This window comes from Bos javanicus, chromosome 14 (assembly GCF_032452875.1).
Source record: "Bos javanicus breed banteng chromosome 14, ARS-OSU_banteng_1.0, whole genome shotgun sequence".
In the NCBI taxonomy this organism is placed as follows: domain Eukaryota; kingdom Metazoa; phylum Chordata; class Mammalia; order Artiodactyla; family Bovidae; genus Bos; species Bos javanicus.
Genome location: NC_083881.1, coordinates 72,478,252 through 72,491,790, shown reverse-complemented (window position 1 = coordinate 72,491,790; position 13,539 = coordinate 72,478,252). Strand labels below are relative to the sequence as shown.

Genomic DNA, 13,539 nt, shown 5'->3' with positions numbered 1-13,539 from the left:
TGTGCAGGGAATCTCCTTTTTTCTTCTTTAATTAATTCATTTTTTAATTGAAGGATAATTGCTTTACAGAATTTTGTTGGATATTCTTCCAGGTAATATCCTTTAACAAACAAACATGGTCCTTCTCTACTTTGACTTGAAGGATAAACTGTTACAGGTCTTATACAGGGCTGTCAGGAACCAAGGAAGTATCAGTGGGAAGGACAGGACAGTATCCTATATGTTCTAGGCAGTTATCTACTGGAGGATATACTCCAATGTCTGTGAGTATCTGTTTATGAACACAACTATGAATCGAATGAATTATGAATCTGTTTATGAATGCTATGCTGAGTCACTTCAGTCGTGTCCGACTCTGTGCTACCCCATAGACAGCAGCCCACCAGGCTCCGCCATCCCTCGGATTCTCCAGGCAAGAACACTGGAGTGGGTTGCCATTTCCTTCTCCAATGCATGAAAGCGAAAAGTGAAAGTGAAGTCGCTCAGTCGTGTCCGACTCTTTGCGACCCCATGGACTGCAGCCTACCAGGCTCCCCCGTCCATGGGATTTTCCGGGCAAGAGTACTGGAGTGGGGTGCCATTGCCTTCTCCGTGTTTATGAATAGAAAGTTACTATTTCCCTTCTCCCTCTACAAATGGTCGGCTCATTTTACCTTTTCTATTTCAACATCAGTGTCACCTCCTCAGTGTATCAATCTTTCCCTGGCCATCCAATCTCAAGCAGGTTGTTTTGTCCCTTTACTCCCTTCACAAAACTTGGAAAACTCAAAATTCTTTTACATCCTTTCCCTTGGAGCTTAGGGAGCGTCCCCCCCCACCCCCGCAGAATCCCAACCCAGCACCGTGTACTCCACAAGATCTGCTAAAACAAAATTCTAAAGACAGAATTCTAACTTTCAAAGAGGCAACAACAGAATGTGAACTAGTTATAAAACCAGTAACAAAAGAAGTGGAGAGGTGTCATGAACCAAAAACACAAAGGGAGGGTTAATAACCATGAGTTCAGGCTAAGGTCAAGGTTAGATGGGCGGTGTGATAGAGCAAAGAGGAAAGGCTGAACAGGACAGAGAAAATGAAGAAACAAACAAATTCCAGATTAAATGAGCCCAAGCACGTCCAGCCTGGTAGGGCCCCAGACAAGATGAGGCAAGAAAGACAGAGTTAAAAATGAGGGTGCATTACTTAATCTTGAAGACATCATTTGACTTGCCTCAATCCTCCAGCCAAATTCTGATAACTTCATGTCCTATTTAAGCAAATAAACTGAGGTTATCAAGCATCAGTTCAGTTCAGTCGCTCAGTCGTGTCCGACTCTTTGTGACCCCATGGACTGCAGCATGCCAGACCTCCCTGTCCATCACCAACTCCCAGAGTCCACCCAAACCCATGTCCATTGAACTGGTGATGCCATCCAACCATCTTATTCTCTGTCGTCCCCTTCTCCTCCTGCCTTCAATTTTTCCCAGCATCAGGGTCTTTTCCAATGAGTCAGTTCTTCACATCAGGTGGCCAAAATATTGAAGTTTCAGCTTCAGCATCAGTCCTTCCAATGAAATTCAGGACTGATTTCCTTTAGGATGAACTGGTTGGATCTCCTGGCAGTCCAAGGCACTCTCAGGCATAAAGCCCTTTAAATCTCACCCTCAGAACTCCTGCTTATCTTCACCTGAGTCTTAAGTCTCAGAAGAGGCAGCTTCCGTCTCTGAAGGCTTCACTCTACCAGTCATTCCACTGTCTCCTCAACTGTCTCTCTCTAGTCTTTCTTTCCTAGAACCTGGGCAGGCTCAGATCCCCCACTCCAAGAACAAACAAACCCCTTTCTCCATGAAGATGGTGTTCCCTCCATCCTCCCACCGACAGCTTCTGAAGGGAGACCTCAGTGGCTCCATCTATGTCATCTCTTTGATCCACTTTGCAACTCAACACAAACATGCTCCAACAAAGGGACAGAGGTTTACTGGCAAGGATTTTTCTTCTAGATGGCCATATCCGAAAGGTCATGTTGGCCCCTCTCAATTAACTACCGGACCCTCTGCAGCATTGCACACTGCCGACCACTCCCTCTGTGAAAGTCTTCGCCTCCTGATTTTAATGAGACCCGACTTGCAGACGCCCTGGAGGTCACTGGTGTTCTTTTCAAGGCTTTCTTCTCTTCACACTGCACATTTTCCTCCTGAGTGAGTCATTCCAAAGGTTTTAGCTATCACCACTGGTTTCAAATCAAGACATCCAGTGTACACATCTTTACTCAGCAAACCTATGATTTAGCTCCTCGTGGAATATCTCAGCAGTCATTTAACAGATAAACCTGAAAGTTAAAGCTTCAAAGTGAAGTCACTGTCCTCTCTTGATGAATTTTTCACCATTCTGATTGATGGCAACCCATTGCCCAAATAAGAATTCTGAGTCATCCTCGATAACGACGACTACTCCCCAGTCCTGGCTCCACATCCAGCGCACTAGAGCCCTTTGGTTCTCTCTAGTTAGTACCGCTAAAGCCTGCTGCTCCCAGCCTCCTCCGCTTCCTCACTGATTCTACAGCCAGTCATCACCCTGTCTCACCAAGCGGACTGCAGATTTCATCTTCTTCAATTCACCTTTGATGTCAGCATCCAACCCAACAATACAGTCCTTCTGCTTAAAAGCATCTAGTTACTTTCTTTCTGCCACTCCAACCTACAAGACAAATATCTACTTCTGATACTTTCTCCTGCTGTCAGCGCTAGCCATACTGGTTCATGCCTTAGTATTCCTGTTTGAGGTTCTTTCCTGTTTTTAAAATGTCATCTGGCAACAAGAAGCTTGTGATCCTTCAAGGCACAGAGAAAATGCCACCTCTTCCATGAAGGCTTTCCTCTTTGCCCTTGTTCCACATTCAGATTAGAGACAGTTGACCACTCCCTTCTCTAGTCTCTAATTTGCATATATTTATTACAGAACTTAGCATTATCCATTACAGTTATTGTGCTTGCAAGTCTGTGTCCATATGTGTATACTCTGCCCACAGGCACATACATTTCTTAGAAGGCTCAGCCTACATCCTATTGATTATTACCCCAGCATTCTGCAGAGAGCCCAGTAAGTACATGCTTAGAAACTGGTTCTGAATAAATATTTGCTGGCAAACTGCTGTAAGTAAAAAACACTAGGATTCTGGACCACAAAGTAAAGAAAGTTATCAAGTTTAAAAAAAAGGAAAACAAAGAAGGGTGAGAAAGAAAATAGCATTTGTTGTACATTAGACCCTGCCCTGAACCAACTGGGAGTTAAGAGGTCTGGCTCTCTGCACTCCAAAGCCCTCTGCTCCATCCTGTGTCATAACACAACACACATCTTATTGTAAATAGCTCTGTGGGTTTCTGTGATGAAATATCACTACTATTATAAATACTATCAAAATATCTTAATAGCAATTATATTTACTGAGCTTTTACCAAGTGTCAGATACCTTTTTAATGCTTTACTCATTTTAACTCATTTAATCTTCACAATAGGCCAGTGCTTGGGTGTTTTAGTATTACCATTTTACAGATGGAAAATTGAGCCTTAAAAAGATTCATCTATTTGCCCACTGTCCTGTAGCTAGTAAACAGGGTTCAGAGGCAAGGGGTGTGATTTCAGGGTCTATGCTTTTAACTAGTATACAGCCCAAATACACAAACGGGCTTCCCAGGTGGCTCAAGTGATAAAGAATCCACCTGTCAATGCAGGACACACAGGTTCAATTCCTGGGTTGGGAAGATCTCCTGGAGAAGGAAATGGCAACCCACTCTCGTATTCTTGTCTGGAGAATTCCATGGATGGAGAAGCCTGGTGGGCTACAGTCCACTGCGGCTGCAAAGAGTCGGACACGACTCAGCGATTGAGCACACACATGCAATACACAGATCAAGGCCAGCAGGGTTCTAGGAAGGCATGGGCCATGTCTGGCTGATTTACTGCTTGACACATAGTAAATGCTCAGTAAATACTTGCTGGCCAACTGGCTGGATGAATAAAAGATTGTTTAGAACTTTGAGCCTAATGTGCATTTTTTCCTGAAAGATACAGGTGATGTTCTTTAAGGTTTCTTTGAGCTGTAAAAATTCTATGGTTTTGGCACACACAAAGGGAAGGCGCCCGCTGCCTGTGCTATGGTGATGACACGCTGGGCAGAGTGCAGACAGGTAACTGGGAGTGTGGGCTGGATGGAAACTAGGGCTTGAATGGAAACCTAGATGCACCTCCTAACTGGGCAAACTCCTCGATCTTTGAATCTTTATTTCCTCACCTTAAGATTTTTGGTGATCCTACCAACTGCCTCAATAGGTGACTCTGAGGATTAAATGAGTAAATATGAAAGAGAAGCACTTATGCAATGCCTAGAACATATTCAAACACTAAATAAGTGGCAGCTATTAACTGCAATACTCAGAACCAGAGACCGACTGGTGCACTCACATGAAGGGAAAAGATGAGCACCTGCTGCTGAAACAAACACAGAATTCTCATGGGAAGACTATGACCTATTTATTTTACTGTCTAAGGCTACACCCTCGGATTTAGCATGTGAGTTACAAACAGAAGATTTAGCAAACAATTATATTTCCATTCAAAATTGTGAGTTCTGTCTTATTCCTTTCTCCTCGTGTCCCTAACTGTTCACATCCAGAGAATTCTCTCATATCACAATCTCTCTCATTTCTCATTTTTCTTTCACTAGAAGACATATTTCTTAAGTGTCATAAAAAATGAAAAGTGAGTACAGAGGACTGTTTCTGAGGAAGAATTTTAACCCACACAAATTTCTCAGATCTCTTTGCTAGCTTATCTGATTAGAGCATCCCACCTCTTCTTTCCCAGAAAGTTTCCTTAAAAAGTTAAATTTATTCAATTGAAAATAATTTTAAGAAAATTGACATCAATTATCCAAGAGTAAATAAAATATCCTCAAAAATCTCCAAACCAAGTTTGTGAAATCCTTTCCTAAAAAAGAAACACTTGAGTCTGTTTCCTCTCTGAGCCCCAGCATTAGCAAGTAAGGAAAATCTACTAAAAGAAAAAAACAAAGAAACAAAAAACTGGGTTCCAGCAGGCTGTCATAAAACTGTAAGAAACAGTATCATCTCATAAAATTGAATAAACACATAATAAAACTGTTAAGTGAAATAAAATAAAAAGCAGCATAACTGTATTTTTTTTACAGTAGCAGACATATAAGATACTGTATTAAAGACATATTTGAAATTTTTCAGTCATATTTTCTTTAGAATTTGGGGGAAATGATACTAAAAATTATAATATCTTCAGTTGAATTTATCCCCAAATTCCTAAATTCTTTATCAGATAATGTTTAACTTAACTGACAGATAAGAACTGTCAGTTCTTACTATCCATGATAACAGGAGTCAGGAATGGCATAAATAAATAAATGAGAACTCAAGACAAAGCTTATAGTAAATAACATAGTTTCTCTGCCTGCTCTCCAAAATGCTCATGAGCCCAAATTAACTAACTTTAATTTTATGTTTTATCACTGCTCTTGCCCATTCTCTTGTGCAGAAATTAATTAGCAGCGATAGGGACAAAAGAGAAGCAGTGGGATAGAAAGGTCAAAATCAATTTACTCTGAATAAACAGGCTGGAACTGATGGAAGGCTGAATTCATATTTCGTGAATGAGAAAACCAACGTGAGTTCTACAAGATCTCACAGAAAGGCAGCTGGGAAGAAGTCAAGGCCACACCAGGAGCAGCAACCATGAAAGCAAGGGCTGAACGGGACCAAGAGGGGGTGAGTCAGGGTCCTGATCCCTCTTTTCAAGAGATGATGAAATGAGGACTGTGCAGAGGTGGTCCGAGTAACCAGCAAACTCATGTGCCCGGAAAGGACCCCACTGTAGTTCCTGTACCCACGTCTGCAGGCTCTGGATACATCCCATGAGGTTTAGACAGAGGACGTATCCTTACCACCATCATATCATCACTACTGCTACTTGAGCAGTCACTTACTGGGCAGGAGTGGATGGGCGCAACGAATGCTGGAAACCCTTTCGTGATTTCGTTTAATACTCAAGGGAACCAGACGAGCAAAACCAAAGCACACAGGACGAGCAGAGCAGGTGGGGAAACACACCCAGTTTGGTTTGACTGCAAAACCCAAGCTCTTCAGTACTGTGCTTACCCTCCACCCAGAAGCCACGTTGGTTCAAGCAAAGATACTCAAGAGTCAATGAATTTCACAGTAAGGAAACTACACAGGATACAAGCAACAGGAAGTAGGGAAACGTGGGGCCTAGATAGGGTATTCATAATTATGAGATGTAAGCAGAGCTCTGGTGATAACTAAAGGAAACAGAAATGCTATTTCAAAAACATGAAAAATAAAGGTATAAAATACAAATGAAAGAATATAAAAGTTAACTTCAAAACTGGACTGTATGCCTAGTCACAGCAAACCATAATACAATTTCGAAGCTTTGATAACACATTAATTCAGTATTTTCCATTTTCTCAAAATTGTCTACACTTTGTAAGTCACATACAATTTAAGTTTTTTCACTTCAATTTGTATCTCAGGACTTAACTCCTAACCCAAGCTACACTCCCACATTTACAACTATCTGCAAAATGGCTTCTTATTATTAAAGAATCTCAAACTCAACAGATAAGTAAGAGCACTTTTTTTCACAAAACCACTTCTTCTTCCTGACTTTCTTATTTCCACCATGGCATGGCCTTCCTGCCAGTAACCCAGACTCAAAAATGCCAGCAGCATTCTTGATTCCATCCCTTCCCTTTCTCCCAAATAACAACAGACATTCAATGAACTCCTACTCCATAGAGTCTAACTCCTTGATGCATTTAAATTCTTTTCATGATGATCTGGGCCCTCACTGACTCTTGCAATTTCTTCCCATAATCTCCACTTTCCTGCCTCTCAATCTCCATGGCAACCAGTATTTCAACTTCACAGCCCCTGCTAGAGAGACTTCAACTTCCTTCGGTGCTAGGACTATGTCCTCTCTCTGATCCCCCTGCAGTGCTCTGCACAAGTCCCTCCCAGAGTTACCAGCTAAGCAGCTAAAGACTTTTTATATCAAAACGAATCCTCTCTAAACGTGCAGGCACTGAAATTCAGTTACACTTCAAGATGACGCCTATGAAGCAACTACAACTCAGCAACTTTAAGAGGGGCAACAACCTCATGGAAGTCAGAAATTTTAAGTGGGTCCAAGGAAATTATTCAGAAAATTAAACTAACGTTATTGCCACACAGCAAGTTTTTTGTCCGTGGCTTGTCATATCTCAGATGACACAAATATCTCATCAATACCTTATTTCTATTCATGTATCATTCCAGATTGTCTCTGCCTTCATAAAAGGAAGAAATCAGATTTACTGCACAGTTGACTTTTCATATGCTAATAGATGTTGCCAGGGTAATTCATACTTGTGTAACTCATTTCTAGGATGCCATGACCTCAACGTGGGCACTACTAATTTTTTCTTTTAAAAAAAGAAGAAAGCAAATAAGAAAATAAAAAAGAAGAAAGGAATTCCCTGGTGGTCCAGTGGTTAGGACTCTACACTTTCGCTACCAATGACACAGGTTCGATCCCTGGTCAGGGAACCAAGATATCACATGTTGTGTAACGTGGCCAAAAATTAAAAAAAAAAAAAAAATTTTTTTAAAGAGAAATGTGGAAGGAGATTCAAAATCACAGCTTATAATAAGGGGAGTGTGTGTGCTTAGTCACTCAGTCGTGTTCGATTCTTTGTGACCCTTCAGATTGTAGCCCACCAGGTTACACTGTCCATGGGACTTTTCAGGCAAGAATACTGGAGTGGGTTGCCATTCTCTCCTCCACGGGATCTTCTCAACCCAGGGATCGAACCCACATCTCCTGCGTCTCCTGCATTGCAGGTAGATTCTTTACCCACCGAGCCATCAAGGAAGCTTATAATAAGAGGAACAAATAATTTCCCTTTATACAAATACATTTTTGAAACAAAGATTTTTAATATTATTCCTGCTCCACTGTGCATTTACCTTTGGCAAATGCCTGTCCATCAGCACGTCATTCCCAAAATGGGTTTAAAAGTACTAGAGGATAGTGGTTAGGACGCAAAGAAGGCAGAACATGCAGCCTTGACTAGCACTCTGTAGAGCGGGGCTTAGATTTAGGCAATCACCTTGTAATACAAAGAACAGGAAACCAAACTGGATTGAATATCAAGGATAGCAAAATAATCTCTATGATGCATACACAGAATAATCAATAATAGGAATATCCATGAAACTCACTGAGGACCTCAGATTGAGACATTATTATGTTATGGCATCGTGCAGAAGTGCTGGGCAGAGGTCACCTGGGGTGGGTGCCCAACGAGTCAGACAGAAGTCTTCAACGGCCTAAAGAAATAATGGTATCCCCTTCACTCTCCCGGCCACCTCTCTGAGTCCCACATCCCAGGGCTCATCCATGCCCACCCAGATCCAACCAAGCCAAAGTAGCCTCCTTGCTCTCCCTGAAATGACCCAGGTCCCACTCCAGCCTTTCCACCTCTCTGCCTTTCTGCTGCCCCCTCATGCTACTGCTGCTGCTAAGTCACTTCAGTTGTGTCCGACTCTGTGCGACCCCATAGATGGCAGCCAATCAGGCTCCTCCATCCCTGGGATTCTCCAGGTAAGAATATTGGAGTGGGTTGCCATTTTCTTCTCCAATACATGAAAGTGAAAAGTGAAAGTGAAGTCGCTCAGTCATGTCCGACTCTTCACGACCCCATGGACTGTAGCCCACCATGCTCCTCCGTCCATGGGATTCTCCAGGCAAGAGTACTGGAGTGGGGTGCCATCGCCTTCTCCATTGCCCCCTCATACAGCCACATAAAATCTCTGTTCAAAAGTCCATTTCAAAGAGGCCCATTTCAAACACCCAAATTAAAACGGAAAGCTAACAGTCCTAAGAATCTTTTTTATCCTGCCCGATTTTCCCCATAATTATCACCCTTGAACATACTACAGAATTCACCTGTGTTTTATGTTTATCATTTATTGCCTACTCTTGTCCGCTGACCCCCCACACCTACCTCACATACACTGGACTGTAGGTTCCACGAGGGTACGGAACTGAACCTGCTTTATTCACGGACTCTTCCCCAGTGGCTAGAAAACAGTGCAGCAGATATTAAGAGCTCAATGGATACTTGCAGCACGGCCGATTAAATGAATGCATCAATCACAGAACTGTTATAATGAGTTACAGGGTATTTGTATGAAACACTGATCACCCATATTAGGTACAAAAAACACTGTGCTAGGCTCCTATGGGTAAAACAGAAAAAACAGACAAGCGTTCTTGACTTCAAACAATTTGTTCCAAAACTGCCTCAGCGGTTATACTAGGGCAAAGGATGCCACACCCACGTTATCTAGTCACACACTTCCTCCAACATCTGCTACACACCTGCCTGTATGCAGAAGTTTACAACAGAACAGAAACAGAGCAAGGGTCAGTATGTGTTTGGTTATGTCTGTTGCCAAATGTTTAGCTCACCAAGTGAACCAGCTCAACTGATACCTTTTTAATAAACAAGTAACTTGAAATGCAAACATTTACAATTAATTATAACATATTGATTGCTTAAATGAAACATTCAATATATCTTTTTTTGGATCTTTAAGAAATTCTGATTTTGTCAAAAACATATAAGGTGCCCTTGAATGACGCCAAGGGCCTGCCCTTCCTTCATTCTTAAACTTGGGGGAAAGTGTAGTAAATCCTTATTAAGAGACTGTCTCTGCAACATGACTTTAGCATGACTAAAGCTTGTTCTGAGTCAAATGCCTAGAAATACTAGAGGCTCTGTAAAGTATGTTGTGGAAGAAGAGAAGGAGGGAGGGAGGAAGAAAGAGAAAGACAGACGGACCCACAGACAGAAGAAAGCACAGATATGACACCCAGCCTGGTCTATTGAGAGTGAAATGCTCATTTTACCCAAGGAGACAGTGTGGAATATCTTTAAATATGCTTTAGAAAAACAAGTTGTTTTTTTTTTTTTTTTTTGTCTTCTCTGCAGATATTTTTTTTTCTTTCTTTTTTTTTTTTAAATTTTATTTTATTTTTAAACTTTACATAATTGTATTAGTTTTGCCAAACATCAAAATGAATCCGCCACAGGTATACATGTGCTCCCCCTCCTGAACCCTCCTCCCTCCTCCCTCCCCATACCATCCCTCCAGGTCGTCCCAGTGCACCAGCCCCAAGCATCCAGTATCGTGCATTGAACCTGGACTGGCATCTCGTTTCATACATGATATTTTACATGTTTCAATGCCATTCTCCCAAATCTTCCCACCCTCTCCCTCTCCCACAGAGTCCATAAGACTGTTTCATACATCAGCGTCACTTTTGCTGTCTCGTACACAGGGTTATTGTTATCATCTTTCTAAATTCCATATATATGCGTTAGTATACTGTATTGGTGTTTTTCCTTCTGGCTTACTTCACTCTGTATAATAGGCTCCTGTTTCATCCACCTCATTAGAACTGATTCAAATGTATTCTTTTTAATGGCTGAGTAATACTCCATTGTGTATATGTACCACAGCTTTCTTAGCCATTCATCTGCTGATGGACATCTAGGTTGCTTCCATGTCCTGGCTATTATAAACAGTGCTGCGATGAACATTGGGGTACACGTGTCTCTTTCCCTTCTGGTTTCCTCAGTGTGTATGCCCAGCAGTGGGATTGCTGGATCATAAGGCAGTTCTATGTCCAGTTTTTTAAGGAATCTCCACACTGTTCTCCATAGTGGCTGTACTAGTTTGCATTCCCACCAACAGTGTAAGAGGGTTCCCTTTCCTCCACACCCTCTCCAACATTTATTATTTGTAGACTTTTGGATCGCAGCCATTCTGACTGGTGTGAAATGGTACCTCATAGTGGTCTTGATTTGCATTTCTCTGATAATGAGTGATGTTGAGCATCTTTTCATGTGTTTGTTAGCCATCTGTATGTCTTCTTTGGAGAAATGTCTGTTTAGTTCTTTGGCCCATTTTTTGATTGGGTCATTTATTTTTCTGGAGTTGAGCTGGAGGAGTTGCTTGTATATTTTTGAGATTAGTTGTTTGTCAGTTGCTTCATTTGCTATTATTTTCTCCCATTCTGAAGGCTGTCTTTTCACCTTGCTGATAGTTTCCTTTGATGTGCAGAAGCTTTTAAGGTTAATTAGGTCCCATTTGTTTATTTTTGCTTTTATTTCCGATATTCTGGGAGGTGGGTCATAGAGGATCCTGCTGTTATGTATGTCAGAGAGTGTTTTGCCTATGTTCTCCTCTAGGAGTTTTATAGTTTCTGGTCTTACGTTTAGATCTTTAATCCATTTTGAGTTTATTTTTGTGTATGGTGTTAGAAAGTGTTCTAGTTTCATTCTTTTACAAGTGGTTGACCAGTTTTCCCAGCACCACTTGTTAAAGAGATTGTCTTTAATCCATTGTATAGAAAAACAAGTTTTGAGGTATGCTGTTTCCATTAGAAATAAACTACATGTGATAGAAACTGGTCAAAAACAAAGGCCACCCTTGCGAAGTAAATGGAAATAATCACAAACTGGGTGATTATCCCATTACCCAAGATAATGCTCTTAGTCCACAAAAGAGACATTCAGGAGTATCGTTTGTGAAATTGTATCTTGTAAGCCAAACAAACTGAAAGGAGGGGCATGGGACCCAGGTCAGAGTGGACGCTGCCCCACGCAGCTTCTGCGTGTCGGGCTCCTGGCTGCTAGACCCAACACTTGATAATGTGTCCGCCTATCTCACCTGACCAGCCAGCTTTTCTTTGTCCTCTCTTTCTGAAGGAAAACAATCACCACACGAGTATCTGTATTCATGGCATCCTCCAGAGCGGAAGGAGGATGCGCATGGGGTGCTGAACAGACAATATTCCGGATGGCCTACATGGTTTCTGTAAGGCTATTTCTCAGCGAGGAAACGATCCCCTCTGAATTTTCCTGGAGGCGTGCAGACCCCATCACTTTTGAAAGATGCGGCTGTTAAGAATGCAACTGGGGCTTAAGGAAGGAAAAGGGTCTGTCTTAGGAGCCAACAGCCAGCTGCCTCCTTCAGAACTGTGATTCCACCTCCCGAACTTCTTCAGTTCTTCTACCTTCCCTCCTTCCTTCTCACACTCCAACCAGAACACAGCAGCAATACTTGTGACTCCTCTCACACAACATGCAGCTGTCAACAGCTCTGTACAGTTCTGTCGGACATCAAAAAACATTCCAAGAATCTGGTTAAGTGCTGACGAAACTTGCCTGAATTACCACGCTACCTCCCCCTCCACATTCCTTACGTATTATTTGTTTTCCTGATGTTGGGTGGAGGAGGATGGATAGTTAAAAAAAAAAAAAAATCTACAGATTGAGGAGTGGAGAATCTCTAGCCAAAAATACATATATAATTGCAAAAGTGGGTAGCAAGTTTAAAGAATAACTCAACTAATCTATATATCTGATAAAATTATACCCAAGACAACGGTAACTTGGAACTCTCTGTAGACATTCAGCCATAAGCAACATCTTGTTACCCCCAACCCTACAATTTCTTCTGCAGAAAGTTTGAAAATCTTAACACTGCCTCACAGGCTAAATGAAAATCGTCACAGAATTGCTTCTTGCGATTAAGTTTTTCATGCATGCAAAAACTATGGAGCTCCTGATTTTCACCATTTGTGTGCACTAGAAATTCCTTTCAAAAGGTTTATATCTAACAACTATGCAGTTAATAAACCGTTACTGCTTTATGAATTAAAACTCTTTTTATAATATCCTTGATATAACCACCATTTTCTCTCCAGAATGCAATTTGATTTCCTCATGTTAAAATTTCTCAAAAAAAAAAGGAGAGACAAGAGAGATAAGAGTGTTACCTATAAAACTTTTTTAAATTAAAAAAAAAAAATCCCAGGTTGTTCCACGGGTATGGACTTTGCCACAGAATTCCTTGAGTTTCCTTCCGTACATGATTCTAGACCAACAGGGACAGACCACAGATGCTGCGCATCGCCACCCTGGCAACATGTTAACAGTGTTTTATTAAGAAGATAACAGTACCAGAAAAGGATTCCCAACAAGATGATGCCAACTGTTTCAATATTCCTCGAAACCATCCCAAGTGTTTTATTATGATCTGTGTGTGTCAATGGTAGAGCAGGCTCCTCGTAAGAACGAGGCCCTATGCTGGTTCTTTTAAATGAATTACCTCACTTAATTTTCACATTAATACCATGATTTTAGGTGCTAGCTTTCCCTTTCAACAGATGAGAAGACATGAGCTAAAAAAGGCTAAGAAGCTGCTCAGAGTCAAACATCAAGGTCAGAATCCAAGAAATGTTTCTTCTGATTCTAAAATTCATGCTAATTGCAATGCTACAAAGTGCCTCAATGGACTTAACGGCGCATCTCACTCGTTTAGTGCCTCAGAACATGACACGTAGCAGCTCAATTTACCCTTTTAAAAGATACTATTAAGTCACTTTTGATGGCTTCTGACA

At 41.5% G+C, this 13,539-nt stretch overlaps 1 protein-coding gene across 6 annotated transcripts in view; it reads right to left on the bottom strand.

The window, feature by feature from the left end:
- The window catches only part of RUNX1T1 (RUNX1 partner transcriptional co-repressor 1), a 155,845-nt gene that overhangs the window by 89,589 nt on the left and 52,717 nt on the right, over positions 1-13,539 (bottom strand). Inside the window, exon 1 of one of the 6 annotated variants that reach the window (XM_061439398.1) lies at positions 9,071-10,377. The exons of 4 other annotated variants lie outside the window; for them this stretch is intronic. Coding sequence is in view for 1 of the 2 variants with exons in the window: in XM_061439396.1 (XP_061295380.1) it covers positions 8,286-8,307 (22 nt within the window). In the remaining variant the exon portion in view is untranslated. One more of the 6 variants, XM_061439396.1, reaches the window with a different exon arrangement.